Source organism: Columba livia, chromosome 5 (genome assembly GCF_036013475.1).
Source record: "Columba livia isolate bColLiv1 breed racing homer chromosome 5, bColLiv1.pat.W.v2, whole genome shotgun sequence".
In the NCBI taxonomy this organism is placed as follows: Eukaryota; Metazoa; Chordata; class Aves; order Columbiformes; family Columbidae; genus Columba; species Columba livia.
Window position 1 is genome coordinate 3,368,170 of NC_088606.1, and position 21,806 is coordinate 3,389,975.

The window sequence follows — 21,806 nt, forward strand, 5'->3', positions numbered from 1 at the left end:
TTCTGTTCTCCAGACCTCTGGATCTTCTTTTGTTTTGAAAGGAGTGACTCTCCAAATGGTGCTACTTTGTAGCTTTTGTACGATTATTGATAGTCTTTCTAGGGATGTAATTAACTCAAGTGTTTTCATTTTTCATGTGATTAAAATTTAGGGAGATGAGCTTGACCTTCTTCCTGTTATAGATATTGGAATGCTGTTGAGCTAGCAGAGTCAACAAGAAGTTTAGATACCTGAATGTTAATTTAGATTATGATGGTATAAATTCAAAGTGCAACAGCTGTTTCTTATTGACTGCTTGTCCATATAATCTTGTTCCAGATTGAGATTGTTTGTAGTAACCTGAGCTAGAACTCTCGAGAAGTTTAGGAGTTACTGACTTCGTAGATGAGCTGTTGTTATTCAAATCAAATATGAAAAAGCTTCATTATCGTGGTCAAAGGATATTCCTTCTGGAGCTGTCTGGCTCTTTAGGGTGAGCAACAAGAGGGGAAGATATTGTTGAAGTTCTAGCAAGATGCTGAGCCCTTGACATTCAGTCTGAGGCCTGTATCCTATGCAGAGCTTTACACGTGATTTAAGCAACAAGAAGCCTGGAAATACACATTGCTTCCTGTAGCTCTTACTCTACATTATATACTTTAGTTAGTGGTTTGTACCAATACCAACTCAGTTTAACTTATTTTCTATATTTCTGCTGGTTTGCTTGTGTTAACTTCTGTGATGCACTTTGGTATTTTTTTTCAAGACAAGTGGGAGGATCCTGCAACTGTAAATATTTTTCTTGTGAGATCTTGTAGTATTGGGTAGGGAGCCAAGATTAATATCAAAAAGTAATGGACCTTTTGGTGTATGCTTTTTCTTTTTTGTTTTTAGAAGGTGATGCTTTTTTTTGGTAGAATGTTGGATTCTTTATTTCTGTTCCAAGAGACCTGACTAAGAGCTACCTCTTCTACTTGAGCATTCTTTCCTTTCTCACTCTATTGAATACTATGGGAAGTGCCGAGTGGGCACGATGCCTCTTTAAAACACAAACCGTAAACTGAACTGAATCAACTTGATAAAATGCATAGAAACTATCTGAACTTCCCTAGGCTTTTGTTTGAAAGTATACTTTATGACACTTACTATTGTTTGCATTTTATTTTAAAAATACTTCTTTAAACTAAAGTCTGTTCCTTGTGGTCTTCTGTGGAATCTAATGTAATGTGCTTACTCTTGGGCTTCTGGTGAGCAGGAACTAGAGGAAAGAAGTTATAAACATCTGCCCTGATGCAGTTGTCTTTAAGTTGTGCCTTTAAGTCAGTTACTGTTGTAAAGATACTACTTGAAATAGGTTTTTAGACCAATACAGTGAGGAAAAGGTGGTTGATGTGCTCCAAGCAGCAGGGAAAGCTGGTCATTTTAGCAGCAGAAGTTAAAACTGAAATTCAGTGATCCTCCATGCAATTAAAGAGAATCGCATTAGTATCATTTAGGTATTGCTTGGAGAAAGCTCTAGATCGGGGGTGTCAAACTCACTTTCATGGGGGACACATCAGCCTGGTGGTTGCGTCCAGAGGGCCAAATGTAATTTTAGGATTGTATAAATGTAGAGGTGGGAAGGGCTTCACGTTCCCCGTATACCTTCTGAACAGATTATATGTGAAAATGCAGATTCCTGAGCGGTCTAGAAATAGCTCCCTAGAAGGGATTCCCATATTCTGTCCTTTGACATTAAACCTGGACAGCAGAGTTCTCAGATCTTTCATATGTTTTCAGTTATTGGCATGAGTTTTATCGCCATGGAGGATGTGGGAATAATCCGTTCCCTGAACATCAGTGACTGGGATGTTTAGAAAAGTATAAGCTGAATAGATGACTGGAATGGGACAGAATGGACAAAAACATGAATGAGAAAGAGAGAGATTTTGGGAGTGGAATGGAAAACAATCGAGGAAATTTAAGAAAGCATTCTAATGTACTTACTGTGTTTGTCCCAAAGGGTAAAATGTGAGCGTGAAAGAAAAATCAAAGTGATGGGAAAGGACAGGAAAAAACCTTAACGTGGCTTATGTTACAGGAAGAAGTGAAGTCAGGAAACAACGTGGTTATAACCAAAGCAACATTATGAGACTACCTGATTGTATTCATTGCCTATTAATGGGATGCTGATTTATAAGTTTACAGGAACATCTACAGGACAGTGGAAAATATTTTCCTGTTATAGCCTTTGCATTGCAGGGATGTAGTGGCCTCGGTTCTCTTTGCCCTGTTGAGACTTATTTAGGAAAGGTGGGTGTATAGGGATTTTTGTGCTTGTGGTAGAGGCACATTCTTGAGTAATTAGTATTTAGGTTTTCCCCTGCCCCCAGCATACCATGTATATGGTCATATAGTTTTTATGTAGGCATAGAGTTCTGCACAACTAGGGTGATGTAGTTTAAAACAAAATAGCATTTGTAAGTTAGACATGAGCCTCATAGGCAAGTTCTTTTTTTCTTTGAGGTTTTTTTAAGCTCTCTGCAGAAGACAATGTATTTCAAACTAAAGTCTGCTTTACTGTATTTTATTTTAAATCAGATTATTGGAAGAATTTGTAAATCATATCCAAGAATTACAGGTAATGGATGAAAGGATTCAGAGGAAGGTGGAGAAACTAGAACAGCAATGCCAGAAGGAAGCCAAGGAATTTGCCAAGAAAGTACAAGAGCTGCAGAAAAGCAACCAGGTAAAATCTAAAGACTATAGTCAGTGCTAAGCTGTGCAAGTTTTAAAAGCATTACATGGTCTATTCACATTTCTTGGTACAGGGTGCTACTGTTCCAGATAAAAATAAAGAGAGTTTGATGGAAAACAGTTTCCCCTGTCAAAAGGGGCTTATCTACATGTTCCGTTAACGAGCGGTAGCTGTTCTGAAACTCTTCACAATAGTTAAAAGGAAGACACTAAACCTTAAGCAGTTGCATATACTTAATTAGCAGTTCTGAGTAGTTCTGTAGTTCTGAGGTACAGCACCCGGAAAGCTGGTGCCTGCATTCGTCGTGCTTTTTACTGAAGTAACTCTGGTGTTTCCTAGAGCACAGTAAATGGAAATCGTGAGTTCTGTGTCTCTGTTCTCCCAGGTTGCCTTCCAACATTTCCAAGAACTAGATGAGCACATCAGCTATGTAGCAACTAAGGTCTGTCACCTTGGTGACCAACTGGAGGGGGTAAACACGCCACGGCAACGGGCTGTAGAGGCTCAGAAGCTGATGAAATACTTTAATGAGTTTCTGGATGGAGAGCTGAAGTCTGATGTTTTTACAAACTCTGAAAAGGTAAGAGCTGTCAGCGGGATGAAAGCAGTTCAAAGCAAGAAGCAGTACTGCCCTAATTACAAGCTGCTACCATGACTTACCATGGTCAGGCTTCAAACCAGTGAGTGGCTGACTTGTTAAAGTTTCATTGTTCTGAAATGGAAATTAACAACACTAGGCTGCAGATCGCTGATAAAGCATTTGTACTCCATGATGCTTAGTGTGGCAATGTTGGCATTTTTAATTTTATGAAATTATCGGAGATTTGAGAAATGCTGGGAAGGAAACTTTAGAGTACATACAATATCTGCCTTTTTCCTTTGAACCCCTTGCCTCCGATCCACCCTGTAATGCAGAACGTTTCTGAATACAACTTCTTTGTGAAACTTCACTCTGTTGGGTCAGTCCACTGGCCTTGGATACCTTTTTGTCACAGCATGCCTTTGGGCTTTGTGTAGTCCTGTGGTTATGTCTCCACCCTCTGAATTTAGAGGAACCAGGCAGGGAAACTTCAAAGAAACGTGAAAGCATTTTGTTTTTCTTCTGCTTCGAGAGTATGTTCATAAAGCAAACGTGACCTGAGTGGTGTGGCTAATAGAAATATTTTGAAGGAAAAGTGTTCAGCTGCAACCAAAAGGGCACATATTATATTTCCCATTGCAGTTTGAAAGAACAGTAAAGTGTTGTGGGTTTGTTTTGTTTTGTTGTTTTGTTTTGTGGGTTTTTTGCTGTAGTGTTGTATTTGCTTTTTGTTTTGTTTTGGGGGGTTTGAGGTGTGTCCTGAAGAATCTTCCCACTCTCCTCCAATTCTGTGCAGTGGTGTGGTTGCAGTCAGGAAAAACATTCCAGTACGTGGAAACAGTAAAAACTTGGTTTGCACATTCAGCAAAGACACGTGCTTAAAATGCAGCTCATAAAGGAACCAAGAATAGGTTAATAGTCATCCCCTCTCTACTGAGCTGAAGGTATCTGTCAGGGAAATGAAAAAGCTAATCATTTCAGGTAGTTGTATTCCCAAGAAGTCAGTTGCATAGTGACTTTTGATTGATGGTCTCTGGATCTATGGTAATTGCCAGTTGATAGTTTGCCCTAATCAAAGAGGGAGCACATAAAAACTTCTCGACTTCCAAGGAAAACAGAGGTTTCACATAACAGAAGTTGTTCTATGGACAGCCTTTTCCAGACCTGCATAAGTTTTTCTTTCTTTTTTCCTAAGTAGAAATAAAACATACATTTACAAAATATTTAATGGTAACATGGCAAATAACAAAACATAAGTTAAAGAGAATTGTATGTTGTCTGCTGAGGTATCATAAAGAATTAAATTTTCACTTATAACTTGAAGTTTCATAATACCTTCTGTTGAAGGATCTGAAAAATCTGGTAGATAAGTTTGTCAGCACGGCGAAGCAGTCACTAACTGGTACTTGGGTGCACTTCCCATGCTGATTGGTTGTGGGGAGGAAAAAAAAATGATAAAAGGTTTTGCTGGCCAGGACAGAGCAGAGATTTGCATGCTGCGTTAACTTCATTTGTTAGCTTTTGTATTTGTGCAGCTATTCATATTTTGGAGATGCATGATTAACTTCCATCTTGATTTTTGCTTTGGACCTCAGAGTTTGTAATTTCTAATAGAGAAATTTCTCCTTCCTTGGGAGAATATGACATACTCCCAACTATACTCTGCTTTGATCCCCTTTCTCGCCTTCCTCTCCTCTTCATGGTGAGCACTGTTGTGACTTTTTTGGTTACAGCCAATTCCATCAAGGGGAAAGGGACCTGGGGGTCCTGGGGACAGCAGGGTGACCATGAGCCAGCACTGGGCCCTTGTGGCCAGGAAGCCAATGGTACCTGGGGTGGGTTAGAAGGGGGTGGTCAGTAGGTCAGAGAGGTTCTCCTGCCCCTCTGCTCTGCCCTGGGGAGACCACACCTGGAATATTGTGTCCAGATGTGGCCCCTCAGTTCCAGCAGGACAGGGAACTGCTGGAGAGAGTCCAGTGTAGGGCATCAAAGATCAAGGGAGTGGAGCATCTCCTGTGTGAGGAAAGGCTGAGGGAGCTGGGGCTCTGGAGCTGGACAAGAGGAGGCTGAGGGGTGACCTCATTAATGCTTACAAATATGTAAAGGGTGAGTGTCAGGAGGATGGAGCCAGGCTCTTCTTAGTGACAACCAATGATAGGATAAGGGGTAATGGGTACAAACTGGAACACAAGAGGTTCCACTTAAATTTTAGAAGAAACTTCTTCTCAGTAAGGGTAACAGAACACTGGCCCAGGCTGCCCAGGGGGTTGTGGAGTCTCCTTCTGTGCAGACATTCCAACCCGCCTGGACACCTTCCTGTGTAACCTCATCTGGGTGTTCCTGCTCCATGGGGGGATTGCACTGGATGAGCTTTCCAGGTCCCTTCCAATCCTTGACATTCTGGGATTGTGTGAGCCATGTGTGCAAGGGTTGCTAACCATTTCACTTCTGAGTTCAACAGTTTTCTTCTGCTTGGGTGTGAGTCAATAAGACTTTTATCCTAATGCCTTATAATGTTGCTGTTCGGCCAGCTCTGTGTTACAGTTATATATTTGATTCCCAAATGGGAGGGTGCAAATTTTCCTGACGTTGCTCTAGTTACATTCTGATCTAATCAGCCCTGAAGAATCTTCGGTTGGCACAGTGCAGTGATGAGCTATTTGTCCAGGTAATTTAGACACTTACACAGACGAGCTCCATGTGAACACGTAACTAAGGACTTTTAATCATCTTTTGACCTATGTAATTTTATGTTAAAAAACAAACAAACAAAACCGCACACAAACCACCACCAACAAAAACAAACAAACAAACCCCCCCCAAACACAAAATCAAACCAAACAAACTAAAACAAAAACAAACCCCAAAACTTTAAGCATCATAAAAGTACATATGGGGACTTTAAGTGGGTGATTTCTTCCATGCGTGCATCAACTGCACCTATAAAAATTAGGCAGTGGAGGGGGAGGAAAGGAATAGCCCACAATCAGACCTTCTTTGCTAATTATGTCATGTTTTACTCTTAACAGATTAAGGAGGCAGCTGATATTATTCAGAAACTGCATTTGATTGCCCAGGAACTGCCTTTTGACAGGTACAATTCTATCTGAACTTCTTTGGGGAAAAAAAAACCCTTCACATAAGTATAATTTTCTCATGCTTCCCTTGTCTAATTTTTGGTGCTTTACTTAGTGATTCATGTAGCCTTTAAGATAGATGGTGTGCTCATTTCTCTCTTCTATTCTCAAACTTATGTTCGCACACTCATGTTGTGGGATCATCCTTACATACACATCCTAAACTGCTTAGCAGACTTTTAATGGGATAATTTTGCTGTGCTGACTTAGTGCTAGATTTGAATTAGATGCTTGTAGGTTTTTATGGATATATAGCGTGTAACTTTTCTGTCATCTTTGTGTTACATGTTTTCATTTTTAAGCAGAGTGGCTGTTATTCATGATCTAGGATGGCTGTGATTCTTCTCGTCATGTGGATTTGAATTTAATCGTGGTGTTTTTTTTGTTAACAGGTTTTCTGAAGTAAAATCAAAGATAGCAAGTAAGTTATCAGTTCTGTTCAGTCTGTGTTCCTGTAGTTGAGTTGTTAAATATGATTAAAGAAGTACGCAATACTGTCGGTGTTACGGTTTTGGTTGGTGCTTGCATTACGTAGCCTGATGGATTTTTGTTGTTATCCCCTTTCCAGGTAAGTACCATGATTTAGAGTGCCAGCTAATTCAAGAGTTTACCAGCGCACAGCGGAGAGGCGAAATCTCCAGAATGAGAGAAGTAGCAGCAGTTTTGCTTCATTTTAAGGTAAAAACCAAGGGTTTCCATTTAAATACATAAATAAAACAACCCATGATACACTAAGTGCTTGTTTTAAGTGAACATGTTTGCATGGGCACAGCCACCACACCAGATAATGTGAATAACTTTAAAAATACTGAGATGTTCCATCTGAAATCAAGTGCAGGGGAATAAAAGAGGCAGACGATGAGGGATTGGAAGTGGTGTCAGTAGAGACTGTTCCAATATATTATTTTCTTGTAGATATATGAACTGACTTCCATGCTCAAGAAGTGTGTTGAAACTTGTGGTGTGTATCCACTTAGAGTGGTGAAAAGTGACGTTACATTAGGCTTGTGACAAAAATGGGTTTAAAAGAGTCTACGCTTTCAATGAATCTATTTTTTTTTGCAGTAACTTTTTCACAGGGATTGTTCCCTTCATTTAATTCTATAATGAAAGCACAGAGAACCTGCTTTAACACCAAGTTGTTTACTCCTTCCACAGGGCTATTCCCATTGCGTTGACGTGTACATAAAACAGTGTCAAGAGGTAAATGCATGTTGTTTTATATGTATCTCTTTGTGTGTTGACTTATTTATCGTATAGTTCTAAATATATTACAAAATATGCTTCTGAAACCCTAGGGTGCATTCTTGAGGAATGACGTCTTTGAAGATGCAGCCATCCTCTGCCAACGCGTGAATAAGCAAGTTGGAGAAGTCTTTAGCAATCCGGAGACTGTGCTAGCCAAACTCATTCAAAATATCTTTGAAGTTAAACTTCAGGTATATTTTAGATTTTAACACATTGAAGTTTGTTGAGGAGATTTTTCGTTAAAAAGTATTATATCTAGTGGTAACAATTAATGAGAATTTATAATATTTGTTATCTTGGATGAGGATGTGGAGTCACAGCTGATTGCTCTGTAACAATTCAGACAGATAATCAAGCCTGTATCAAATAAAGCTGCTTGTACTTTGAACACGGTGCGACTGAAAATAGTCAAATTCAATATGTAAAATTATAAGGGAATCAGTGTGTTCATTAGCTAATTCACAAGATGCATATTTCATTTCCTCTGGATGCCCGCTACCAAGAATATGTCAGAAAGTTTCACATTTAATTGTTCATCCTTGGAATTGAGTTTCATGTGTAAGGTTAGCATCAAACAAGCCAAAATAGCTTATGTTGTGCATACTGTCTCACAGCTACTGCAGTATTTATGTGAAAGTCTGGAACAGTTGGAAATATTGAGTTTCCCATCCTGTAAATACAGTCACTTTAATGTGTGAAGTCAACAATGTGACTACTTGTCGCAAAAAGCACTATCCTTGTAGATATAATTCTCCTTATGGTTTAGAGATCGAGCTTGTGTTTCAACCCCAAATTTGTGTGTTGGGTTTGACTTAGTATTGTGTGGTAAGTAATATTTGTCCAAATAGTCAATGACAAGAAGGCTGTAAGCTTGCATCTGCTTTGTGTATGTTACAAGAAGTGAATACATGTCTCCTTTGCTTACTGTCATCTGCAGAAATGCCCCTAGGCCTCTGATGGTTTTTATTCTTAAAAAGAGGAGATTTCATGATTGTTGGTCAAGCATATTTTCGAACCAATCTGTCTCTTGTCTTTGCTTCACACGCTACTGCTTTGTATTACTAAATAATTTTCTTCTAAGAGATGCATTGAACTCTATACATCTGTAAATTAGAGATTTAAAACCAAAGAATATATGAATTACCTTAAGTAAGATGTACACTTTGCAGTAAATTACATATAATCTAGCGAATCATGAGTATGATCTGTGGTTGCTAGTTTATCTTCTAACAGATGTACCCACATTTTACAGAGTTATGTGAAGGACCAGCTGGAGGAACACAGGAAATCAGATGCAGAACAGTATCTTAAGAACCTCTATGATCTATACACAAGGTATTTTTATATTGATGATGAAATTATTGTTGTAGATATTCTCTTGTAATACACTGATGTATTATCAAGACGTGAGAAGAGAAGCCAAGTGTAAACTTCTCATAAAAATGGAAGGTTTTTTGTGGACATTAACTTTGACAGTGTTTGCTTTCCTGAAGAAAGTTTAAAATTGTGGTTATTATTTTTCATGGCAAGTATTTAATATAGTGATCTTTGAGAGCAATTCTAAAAGTGTGCAAAAGCCAGTCGTCTGCATCTCGCCAGCGACTCATTTATTGCAATTGTACCATATGGAATTGAACACGAATTATGCAAAATTCTCGACTTAAATGTAGAGCTGCTAGAAGTCTTAATCGCAATCAGGATTCTGTTGTGCTATGTGCTTTACAAACATGTAATACTGTAATTCATACAAACTCAACCCTTTCCTCCTCTCCCTTTCTTTGTTTCTTTTGCATAAAGAACTACTAATCTGTCAAGCAAATTGATGGAGTTTAACTTGGGTACTGATAAGCAGACTTTCTTGTCTAAGCTTATCAAATCCATTTTCATTTCCTACTTGGAGAATTACATTGAGGTGGAAATTGGTTACTTGAAAAGTCGGAGCGCTATGATTCTGCAACGCTATTACGATTCCAAAAACCACCAGAAAAGGTCCATTGGCACTGGAGGGTAAGTTTCTTCCGTCAAGTTTCATGCTTTTGAAATGAAAGGGGGGCGGTAAGGGGGGAAACAGTGTTTGCCATGTCAGATGATGAACTGCAAGAAAGCAGGTGGCTAAAATGACCTGCAGCTTTTTAGAAGTTGCTGTCACTATGTTAACTTCTGCTAAAAAAGTGTCTTGCTCTCAGTACATGTGAAAGGTGATGCATGATATTTATATGCTCGTGGGAAATGAAAAATACCAGTTAAACCTATGTTTCAACTTAGGATCCAGATCCACAAAAGGACTGAAGCAAAATTAAGGTACCTAAAGCATGTATATGTGTGTATCTAAAAGCATACATTTTTTTTTCACCTGCCCAGGTCTTGTGGTCCCCTCCCAAGACCTAGGAAGGGGAAAAGACCATAGCAATGTCAGTGAGAAAGCTCTTAATGAGCCCAGAAGATGCAATGGACTTAGAGAAAGGTAAAACAAGACTTCATTATCCTCAGGGTAGAGAAACTCTAATAAAGGAGTAGAAAGAAGTGGGAAAGGAAGAATTAAAACTTGTGTGAAGTAGAGGTGATAAGAGTATTGCACCTCTCAAAGAGCTACTGGGTTCAGTGTGTCAAGAATGAGAAGTGATTTGGAGAGAACAGCAGCAGCAAAGTAGTTAAATAAATTAAAAAACAAAGATGAGAATTTAATTTTCTTGGGGAAAATTAAATTGATCATAGTGACTGACTTTATGGGTTGTTTTATGCATGGAAATGTGTTGGAGCATGCTTGACTAAATCAGGACCGCTGAGATAGTGGATGAGGATGAGAGGATTTGTGGGTATGGCAGAGATAGAAAGCTCTCATTAGTGCTTTGAAAGTATTAATACAATATATGACAGAATGTATGGAAGCTAAACTTTGTCCACAGACCATAAGTGCCACAGGATTTGATTGAAATGACTCTTATTCCTCATGGGGAGCAGCTGGTGTCATGGTACAACACAGCTGACCACGCGATAGTTTTGCATTTACTCGCAATTTTTGTGAAGCTTGCAAGACTGTCTCAATGCTTGTGTATCCTAAACCGTGTCCTGAGTTCTGTTTTTTAAGTCAACAACTAAAACATCCAAAGTCATTGTTGAATTTGAGCATTAAAATTGCCACCCGGTGAAATCTTCTTGTGCTATGTCTTTGCTCTAGTATTCAAGACCTCAAAGAGAGAATAAGGCAACGTACAAACTTACCGCTGGGGCCGAGTATTGACACGCATGGAGAAACTTTTCTGTCGCAAGAAGTGGTGGTTAATCTTCTGCAAGAAACTAAACAAGCTTTTGAAAGATGTCACAGGGTGAGTTTGCTTCCCGTGATCTCCATTAGCGATGGAATTTTTCTGTGTGGAATTAAATCTCCAGGTTTGAGTTTTGATTCAAGTGGGATAGGAAGAAAGGAAGGACATTATTAAACAAATTAATTCTCTTGTGTATTTTTTCACTGTATCAGGGTCATGGTGGAGTCCAAGGATTTGCTTTTTAAGTGTGGGTCTAGTTGTATTATATGGGTTTTAATACTATTTTTAGAAGACGGGAGGAGGGTTAAACCTATTATCTGTGTTGCTTTTCTTACTAAATTAGACCTGAGATGCCTTTCATGTAATTTCTTTTTCCTGCTTTAAAAATATAGAGAATAGTTCAACAGTTGTTGTCCTGTGTCAAGTGCCATTTCTTTGGGCATTAGAGAATATCACCAATAGAATGCTGGGAGAAATAATCTTTAACGTTGTTTCACCTTGTTAACTCTGTATTGTTCTTTAAACGCTGTAGTCGAACAAGAACAGAAAAAAGGTGTTTTCCCTTCTGATTAAATTGCTGGTTTTACTGCCTGTCAATTAGTGTTTGGTACTTCAGTATAAATGAAACCCCTTGAAATTTAATTGTAAACTTAAATGCTAGGAAATTTTTAGTAACTAAACACGCTGATTTCTAACGAGTTTTAATGCCTCTAATGTTTTAAATTAGCTCAGTGCAGGAAAACTTAACATTCCAGATACTAAGAAGTTTTAATATTTTATGAACTTAGAGGGGCCAAAGATATAACAAAACACAAGTCCAGGGCTGTAACATGCACACACTGGGATCAAAACCTTCTCAGTGGTGAAAGTCAGTGACCGCAAGACGAACAGGTAGATGATTTTTCTCAATACAGTAGTTGCTAGAAATTATTAAATTAACCATACAAACAAACTTTTTTGCAGTTGTGCACAAGTTTGGTTGTTTTATTATTTTCTTTCCTGTTGGGATCAGATTTTTTTCATACTTGTTCTAACAACAAGTGGATGTATTTGGGTAGAAACCAGATGTTGGCAGGTAAGGAGATTTTTAGAATTATAAGTTTATAACTTCTCCATTGTCATACACACCTCTGGGGTTTTGTTTGTGGTCAGGACAACTCGCTGTGCAAAAGAAATTAAACGTGCCCCTGGGTAATTAATTGTCATATTGATATTACGTGACAGATGCGTGCAGATACACAGCGTGTCCCAACTGTCGCTGCTTTAGGAAAAATCGGTGGTTGATTCTGAATGTAACCATCTATTGGAATATTTTGGTGTTTGGAAACCTCTGTAATGGTGTTTTGTTGTTGGGGTTTTTTTTGCTGCCCAAGTGATCCAAGAGCAGCTGCCCTGGCTGCTTGAGAAGGCCCATCTAACCCAGGCTCCTGTCTCTGGCCAGTGGCAGAAGCTCAGTAAAAGAGGAAAAAGGCATTTTAATGACTATTAAACAATCTTTACCCTTAGTAATACTATTGTTATTAGAACCACTTTATACTTTTACTTTCTGTATCATCCTGTGGTGTGTTTTTCACCTCACTTGTTACTTGTTCATTCATTCCTGAATAGTTCTCTATATGGATCCTTTTAATTTAGAACAAAATTCCAATTACTCTGGAATACTTGTTATATTTTAAGCTTAACCCCTATGCAATATCAGATAAACTTTCAAATGTATGTAGAACTGACCTTTGGGATCATTTTTTTTCTTCTTTAAAGCTCTCTGATCCATCTGACTTACCGAAAAATGCTTTCAGAATTTTTTCTATGCTTGTGGAATTCTTATGCACTGAACACATCGATTATGCATTAGAAACAGGTCTTGCTGGTGAGTATAATGTTTTCTGAGCATTTCATCTCATTGGCCTTTTTGGGCAGTTGATCTTTGCGGGTCCTTTCTGTGCCTTATTGATTGGCCTTGTTTAGAATGTACTGGTTAAATGAAATTCATTTTAATGTGTTTGGGAGTCGGTATTTAGTGTCTTCTGAAGTGGAACTTCCATTTAGGGAATTGATGCACAGACAGAAACGTGCTGCTGTCTTCAAGCACATTTATGTCACGAAAACTGGGACATCAGCACTATCTGCCTCTTAATTGTTCTCTGTGCCACATTATACATTTATATTAAGAATACATTTATATTAAGAATACATTTATATTAAGAATACATTTATATTAAGAATACATTTATATTAAGAATACATTTATATTAAGAATACATTTATATTAAGGCTTTTATTGTCTTACATTTTGTAAGAAGTCCATGCTTGTTTGGATACATGTGCATTTTAAAAAGTGACAGTAAATAGGAAAACTACTTGTATTAAAGAAGCGCAAATCTTGATATTCAGAACCTCCCTTTCCCATGTGGAAGCATAAAACTTGCGTTCTCAAGAAATATTCAAATTGGCTGCTCAGTTTTGCTTGTAGAAACTTTAAAAGCAATATACTTCTATGCTTATGGTTATTACCTGCTATAGCTCTGAGAAGTATTCTATATATGGCACCATGGTAAATTTTTGAAACTCTAAGCCTGTGATTTAAGGATTCGTGGAAAAATTCCGCATATTTAAAAAATCATCATGCTAATTATAAGAACTGCGTGTCATTACAATCCTAATGAAACCTTCTTGGCTTTAGGCATTCCCTCTTCTGATTCAAAGAACGCAAACCTTTATTTCTTGGATGTTGTCCACCAGGCCAATACCATTTTCCATTTATTTGACAAGCAGTTCAACGATCATCTGATGCCATTGATCAGGTACCTTATTTTGATTAGCATTTCCTGAATCGTGTTGTAATTAGCAGACCCAACAGACAGATTTGTGTTATTTTAACGCTCTGTCACACACTCAACCCTTTCTGCTGTTGCAGTTCTTCTCCTAAACTATCCGAATGCCTTCAGAAGAAAAAGGACATCATAGAACAAATGGAAGTGAAGCTGGATATGGGTATCGATAGGCAAGTAGAGATTTAAACCTTCTGTTCATCATCATTTTTTTATAGAACTCCTTTGTGATGCATGTTAGCTTTCCTTTTAAGACAAATTATTATTATTATTATTATTATTATTATTATTATTATTATTATTATTATTATTATTATTATTATTATTATTTTAGATCTGTAAGTATGCTTTATTGTGCATAGGAAATTTAGATTCATTGGTTTGTTAGAGAGTCCTATTTCCCATGGCAGATTTCTGGCCCATAAGGACTTCTAGGAGGATCTTCAAGTATTTGTTGAAGTTGAAAGAGTGCAGTAATTTGGTTTTCCCTTACTGTCTCAAGCTGCTTTTTTCTACTTTAGGGAAAGGAGTGATGATTGAAATAGGTTAAAGACTTACAGTATTTCCATTAGGAGCAAAGTTTGACAAAAATAGGTTAGATGATTTGCTTGAATCTGCACGGTGCTATGGATTAGACCCAGTCATACAAGTCTGTAGACCTGGAATAATTTTGATTCTGACATTGACTTGCTTTGAGGTTGTGAGTGACTCATTTTACAGCAGAGGAAAATAAAAAACCAACAAGCTTAACATTAGGAAATGGAGGTGTTGTGCAATGCCCTGCTTTGGTCCAGAAAGCACATAGTATTCCTATATTTCAAGGTGGAATTAGTCAACCTAGAACCTGTTACATGCACTTACTGTGCCTGTTTTCTCTCTGCAGTAACAGGAATAAGCCATCCTGTGGGTAACGAGGGCTACTCTGGAAATTAATATTGAGGTTTTTGTAAAGATCGCACCGTACCAGAGAGGGATGAGAACAGTGTAGGAAAAACAGGCTTTATATTTGTGTCCTAGTGGTTGCTTTCTGCAGAGAGATGAAGAGGAGAGTGGATACGTTATGTGCACCTACGTTTTCTGTAGGTGGAAGAAGAAAGGTGGAGAGTGTGGAAGTGACAACTGAGATTTCAGCTGCTCCTGCTGGGAGCGACCTTACAGGTTTAAACACAAAGTCTGAAATATTTGAACCGTTGAGGCCATAGGATTAGATCTATTAATAGACAGACGTAGCTTGGTCATCGGCATTACAAGAGTTTGCAACTGTTTGTGTAAAATAATTCATCTCTTAAAAGTGATAACACTTAGGAATCACAGGATCCCAGAATGTCAGGGATTGGAAGGGACCTGGAAAGCTCATCCAGTGCAATCCCCCATGGAGCAGGAACACCCAGATGAGGTTACACAGGAAGGTGTCCAGGCGGGTTGGAATGTCTGCACAGAAGGAGACTCCACAACCCCCTGGGCAGCCTGGGCCAGGCTCTGCCACCCTCACCGGGAACAAGTTTCTTCTCAAATTTAAGTGGAACCTCCTGTGTTCCAGTTTGAACCCATTGCCCCTTGTCATGCCATTGGTTGTCACCTCCTCTGTTTCGGTTTGCGCTCATTTCTCGGTGACAAACAATGGTAGGACAAGGGGTAGAGCCTGGCTCCATCCTCCTGACACTCACCCTTTATATATCTGTAAACATTAATGGGGTCACCCCTCAATCTCCTCTTGTCCAGCTCCAGAGCCCCAGCTCCCTCAGCCTTTCCTCATAAGGTAGATGCTCCACTCCTTTAATCATCTTCATTGCCCCTGTTGCCCCTGAACACATCGTTGCCCCTTCAAGTCCCTGTTGGAAAATGGTCTGTTCAAAGGTTTGTGGATGCAAAATTCAAAAATGCGTTTGTGCTTTGGAACATAGAAAAGACAGATTAGTTTTGAGATGAATGTAACATGTAGAATGTTTCTGTGCCGGCTTACATGCCACTGATGCTGTTGAGAATTGATTTTCTTGCTTAAAGGAATGATTTAGTTTAAAAATAAAAGCAAATTTCTCAACATGGGTGATTTCAGTGTTATCCAGTCTGAAGAAGTCCAACAGCAACTTATTGAATAGCATTCATAGCTGTTGTCTGCCTCTGGAAAAGTGATTTATTAGCCAAATAAAATTACTTCAACTGGTTTTCTTTCAGTATTTCTGTGTAAAAAGGAGTGAGAGGGGTGAAGAAAAGGGGAGGGGAAAAGGAGATGAGAGGTTCTTGGCACTGAGGGAGGTGTGGAACCTCTCGCCTTGCTTTGCTGTTTGACCTTTGGTTCAGACTTAACGTAAACCAGGGTCTTGACCCTAGATAATGTTCTGAAAAGATAAAACCTGTGAGGGAGAAATAAATGACACTGTAAAACTCTATTAGATTTCTGGGAACAAAAGAAATACCAGGCTCTGGCCGAGGAAGAGGTTTTTCTTCCCCCCTCCCTTCATTTTCCAAGTGTTTTCTGGTGCTTGCTTCTGAGTAACACGCAATGTGATCTCATTCTACTAAACTCTTTGGAACCCTCCTTTGCTGTCTGATTCCCTCGGCATTGAAGAATTCCATCCGGTTTCTCTGAAGAGCTGGATTTGAATGGATTACTTGACAATTAATGTGTCCCCGTTAAAACCAGCTGGCCAGCCTGCTGTGTGCTCGGCTCCAACCACTGCACTTGCAGGGAGGAGTATTTTTAGGGTTGCTGGTTGTTTCTTTATTAATCTGATTCTCATTTTTCCGAACCGCTCATATAAAACCACGCTTATCTTTTTGAGAGAATTGCATTGCTACTTCAGAAGAGTCCACGTGCATGTGTGGATGTCTGTTAAATGAGTATTTCCTTTGATATGTCCTAGCATCGCTTGCTTCTTACACTAGAAGCAAACATTTATTATATCTTCTGTAGATTACTCAAATGTTAGGGACTGGGGGGTGCTCCTCATTGTTTTATACCACTTACTTTTGCATAGAATTGCATCAGTATAAGTAGATACAAAACTAAAGGCAATTAAAATGTTCCTTTCCAAACCCTGTCTGTATCTGTAACTTTAAAGGACACTGAATTGTATGATTGGACAGATGAAGCACATCTTGGCTGCAGAGCAAAAGAAGACAGATTTTAAACCAGAAGATGAAAACAATGTTTTGATTCAATATACTAATGTGAGTAAACTAAGTCCCAGCTCATCCTATAGCCTCAAATGTTCATAAACATTATCAGGTACATCCTTACCAAGCTCGCATTAGGCAACATGTGTGTTTGATTAATTTACTTCCTTTTGCACCAAGCAGATCCTCCCCCCACATGCTCCCCCTGCTTGATCATTGTTTGAATTAAAAGTCCGAATTAAACTGTTCTCTTCTGAGCTGGTATCAGCTATAACTTAATTGAATATTGTGTCGCATCCATCTTTCTCCTCACATTTTTTGCATCTTTATGTGGCAAATAAAAAACTGTTGGAAAATTATTAATTGGAAAATTATTAATTCCAATGATGTGTTGTGCGAAGTTTAAAGACTTAATGACTGGTGTTCAGTTTATGATGTGGAAGCCACTTTGAGAAAAATAGATTTCTAGAAAGTTACCTAATTCTTTTCTTTCTTTCTTTCATTTTTATTTAGGCTTGCGTTAAAGTCTGTGCCTACGTTAGAAAGCAGGTGGAAAAGATAAGAAATTCTATGGATGGTAAGAATGTGGACACGGTGTTGATGGAACTTGGAGTTCGTTTTCATCGACTCATCTACGAACACCTCCAGCAATATTCCTACAGCTGCATGGGAGGCATGTTGGCTATTTGTGACGTGGCAGAATATAGAAAGTGTGCCAAAGACTTCAAGGTAAGCGTGTGCAGGTTGGTCTTGTATAGCCAGGTTGAAATTAGTAGCAGGAGTCTATTTTTAGTCAGATATCTTTATAAAAATAGTTGGTTTCTATTTGTACATCAGCATTTCGTATACTCGTGTTATATATTCTCTTACTATACTAGCAGTTCTTTATAATGTCCTCAAAAGCAGTTTCCTGATACCATTTGATTGCTTGCAGGCTACGTGTGTTTATTGAAGAAGTATCAGATTTGCATTATTATGTGTTCTGTGCATGACTTTGTGTGTGTACAGGTGTATACGTGTGTGTGTCTGGGCATTTTTCCGCACACATGAGGAGAGAATGATGGGTGTAAATTGTCTGTAGGGAGGAAATATTTTGAGAATGTAGGTGAACATAAGAGTTCAAGCAGCTCAAACTCTGAATACCTTTCTCTGTTTTTCTCTTAACCACAGATTGCGTTGGTGTTACAGCTCTTTGATACCTTGCATGCACTTTGCAATCTTCTGGTTGTAGCCCCGGATAACTTAAAGCAAGTTTGCTCAGGAGAACAACTTGCTAATCTGGACAAGAACATCCTTCACTCCTTTGTTCAGCTGCGTGTTGATTATAGATCTGCTCGTCTTGCTCGTCACTTCAGCTGAGAGCACGGGAGGACATGTACTTTTGGGCAGATCTCAGTTGTCAGAAAGCACAGGGAATGATTTCTTACCAAACCATGGTTGTAACTTATGTGGGATAGTGACTGTTCAGAATAAAGCAGCAGCCATATTTAAACGTGATCCTGTAGAAGGTGAGCAGGTGAAAATCTGAAGGATATTTCCTATAAACTAAAGTTCTCCTGGTAAAGAATATTCCAAATCTACTTGCTACTGATCTTTTTTTAATTGGAAATGTAGGTGTAGGAAAGCAAGTGGTGCACTGAAAGTATTTTAGTCTTCAATATTGAATTACCAGATACCATTTGTTAGACTTGAACTGCAGAGCGTAGCGTAGGTAATGGATTACATAGAATAGACCAGTGTAAAAACATTTTTCATCAAATTTAATGACTTAGACTTCAGCACAGCTAATCATCATCAAATTATTTTTGATTGGTGTTTCTAAGTCATTTCTTTCATTTAAAACATTATCCTGCTCAATGTAATTTTTTGCTCTAATTAATTAGCTTGGAATTTCTTTGAGATATAGGAATAAATGCAGCGCTATCCCAGAAAGATGTAATTTATTCATTTTGTAGCATTCTAAACAGAACTAAAGTGGTGAAAAGTTTTGGGGTTTTTTTGGTTCTTTGGCTTTGGGTTTTTTTTGCACTTAATAGTCGAGGGCCCACCAGAATGTATTGGCATCGTATGATCTGACATTCTTGTTTCTGACACTGGCACACTGAATTTTATATATGCTCCTAAAATAAATGCAGCTGCCCTGTCTAAGGTGTTCTTATTACAAGCTGGAGGTGCCTGTTGTTGGGTTAATAGAAGAGAACTTTCTTCTGTCTCTTGTTTTGTATGTAAATAAATTCAGATTATAACGAGGCGAAAGGATAAAGTGTGGCCAAGTTGTTCAGATGTGGGTGGAACGGACAGCGGCTCCAGCAAAAACCTCGAGCTGAAAATACCTGCGCTGAAGGTAATTGATCCGCAGTACCTCAGCAATATCAGACGGTGAAGTGTGTGGAAGCTTCTCTTCCATGGATCACAATTTTAACATTGCAGACAGGCTACTTTTGTGTCTGTTTCGCTGCAGGGTGGTTCAGAGATGGACCCATAGCGCGCATCCAGCAAATTGAAGCAACGGTGATGTTTGAAACATCTGGGGTAGTTCAAAGCTGTTGTAAATAGAGCTTTGTTCAGAGTTCAGAGTGAGCTCTTGTGGAAAACAGGTTGGAACTGCCGTGCTTTGTGTCTTCAGTCTGACTTTTATCATCCCTGAACAAATCTGCTGTGACACTTTATTTCTACTGCAGGCTCAGCGTGTGTTACGGAAACTTCCTTCTCTCCCATCTTGAGAGCAGCATTTCTATACATTTCCTTTATGGGTCGGTCAACTAAAATTATTTTCCTGTTTCTTAACAACTTCCCAGGTGTAGTGAATATTGACAGGCTTGTGTGGAACTTCTCTTGGTTAGCTGAGGTTCTTCTGCTTCATTTTCGATTTAACAGAGCATTATATCAATAAACGAGAGCAAGGATGCCAGACTGTCCGAGTATTTGGAGAGACTGGCTGCTTTGTTGGGCTCCGTAGCTTTATTCCTTGGCCATGGCAAAGCCTCAAAGAGTTTTGGGCACTGGAGGAGGCACATGCTTGTACTGCTGCCATTTAGTTTTCTTTCTGATGTGAATTCAGATGATACCTCTGTTACCTCTGTAACTGAAAGCCAACAGTTTTAAGGCTGTGGTTTTATTAACCAATACAAAATCTTTCTACAAAAACAAGTGTCAATTTGTAAACACTCCAGACCAGTGGCCATCTTGAGATTGTGGATCACAGAAGTGCTTCGGAATTTGTTGTGTGATTGTTTGACTTACTTTAAGGTTGTATGAAACGTATTTACCATATTTCTCGCTTGATTAGCTGTGATTTCCATGCATATGCTCATTGCAATATTTTCATTATGCCTGTTAACGGGGGACAAGGAAAAGTAGGTGAATACTTAAACTTAGACATGTAAACTGTTCCTCAATAAAAAGAATTCCCTCCAGACACTTTTCTCATTTCATTTCCATGTTCTTCATATATCTTTATACTCAATTGTATAAGCCCTTCTATTAAAAATAAAATAATTTTACTGACCAAATTTATCACTGGTGTGAGCTTTCCCTTTCCCCTTCCTTTAAAAACCCTCCACGTGCACAGACTGAAAGAGTTTCTATTTCTAGAGAAGGCGACGTTGTCAGTAAGTTTACTTTACAATACAAGTTGGATTGGGATGGGGTGGGGAACTCTGATTTTCATTTAGAGCTTTTCTAGCATGTAATTTGGGCAAATATTTCCAATGGCTTCTGAATGCAAGAAAGTACTATCCAAAATACGAATATGCCTTTTAACGTTCATGCAATCAGTTAAAATGCTGCCTTTCTAATGTTCCCTCCTAGAACGTGGGCATTTAACGGGCTGGCAACCAAACGAATGCCTGAGAGGGGGTGTGGATGTGTGTGTAATTATGTTGTCTACAATTGGGAGAAAATGGCTTTGTTGTAGGCTGGAAAAATAAGCTGTGTTTTTACAAGTCCTATAATTTATTAACGTGATTTGGTATTGTGTTCTGTTTGTGTGTGTGCAGAGGGCAGGAAGGAGTTGGTGTTCTCGAAGAATGATTTTTTTTCAATGCAAATAAAAACATAAGAACTTGGGAAATGGAAAAAGATCTTGATACTTAGAGGGTAAGACGTGAACTAAAATGATCATAGAATTATTTTGGTTGGAAGAGACCCTCAAGATCGAGTCCAACCATTAACCCAGCCCATGTCCCTGAACCTCATTTACGTGTCTGTTCAACCCTCCAGGGATGGTGACTCCAGCACTGCCCTGGGCAGCCTGTTCCAATGCTTCACAACGCTTTCCAGGAAGAAATTTTTCCTAATATCCAATCTAAACCTCCCCTGGTGCAATTTGAGGCCATTTAGTCTCGTCCTAAAACAGAGTCATGGAGAACATGCAGTTTTAAGTAGCGGAGGAGGTTAAAATGTGATTAATAGAAACCTGTCATACATGTCAACGTCGGAGAGCAAGCAGGATATGAATTAACATCTCTTTACAGCTGTGTCCCACCCTGAAATGAAGCGAGCTTCTGGAGGAGGGGGGCTGGCTGTAATCCTTTGCCATGGAGCTGTTAGTTCATCTCGCCGCGGTTGGATTGTGCAGGAAGAGGCAGGAGTGTACATCTGCTCCAGAGGACGGTGATGCTCTCAACGCGAGCTCTGCTTATTGCCACTGTAAGGAGCAGAAACGCATCAGCAACACCCAGTCCAACTGGAGGGAAGAAGAATTGGCCAGAGCTAAGCTTATTCTTTCTTTTCTTTAAAGACTTAGAATGATCTGGACAATGGTAAGTGATTGCTCAACTTGAGACTGGCATCATACTGGCAGGTGGGAAGTCTTCATCTCACAATAAGAGAACTTAGGTTGGGTTTTGTTTTCTTTTTTTCTCCTTAACTTTCATAAATTCACTTTAAATCACTTGTTGCTTCAGTGGTTTA

General features: G+C 38.9%; 1 protein-coding gene across 2 annotated transcripts in view; it reads left to right on the top strand.

Moving 5' to 3' along the window:
* EXOC5 (exocyst complex component 5) overlaps window positions 1-20,404 on the top strand; it is a 26,046-nt gene extending 5,642 nt beyond the window's left edge. The window contains exons 3-19 of one of the 2 annotated variants that reach the window (XM_065063096.1): window positions 2,560-2,707; window positions 3,102-3,296; window positions 6,326-6,390; window positions 6,826-6,854; window positions 7,002-7,111; window positions 7,592-7,636; window positions 7,732-7,872; window positions 8,934-9,016; window positions 9,479-9,688; window positions 9,947-9,982; window positions 10,860-11,007; window positions 12,706-12,814; window positions 13,628-13,748; window positions 13,862-13,948; window positions 16,838-16,946; window positions 17,406-17,621; window positions 18,063-20,404. In XM_065063096.1, coding sequence (XP_064919168.1) covers window positions 2,560-2,707; window positions 3,102-3,296; window positions 6,326-6,390; window positions 6,826-6,854; window positions 7,002-7,111; window positions 7,592-7,636; window positions 7,732-7,872; window positions 8,934-9,016; window positions 9,479-9,688; window positions 9,947-9,982; window positions 10,860-11,007; window positions 12,706-12,814; window positions 13,628-13,748; window positions 13,862-13,948; window positions 16,838-16,946; window positions 17,406-17,621; window positions 18,063-18,251 — 2,041 coding nt within the window. In that variant the 3' untranslated portion in view covers window positions 18,252-20,404. The remainder of the gene's footprint in view (window positions 1-2,559; window positions 2,708-3,101; window positions 3,297-6,325; window positions 6,391-6,825; window positions 6,855-7,001; window positions 7,112-7,591; window positions 7,637-7,731; window positions 7,873-8,933; window positions 9,017-9,478; window positions 9,689-9,946; window positions 9,983-10,859; window positions 11,008-12,705; window positions 12,815-13,627; window positions 13,749-13,861; window positions 13,949-16,837; window positions 16,947-17,405; window positions 17,622-18,062) is intronic. The other variant, XM_005504145.3, reaches the window with a different exon arrangement.
* Window positions 20,405-21,806: the final 1,402 nt, after the last annotated feature.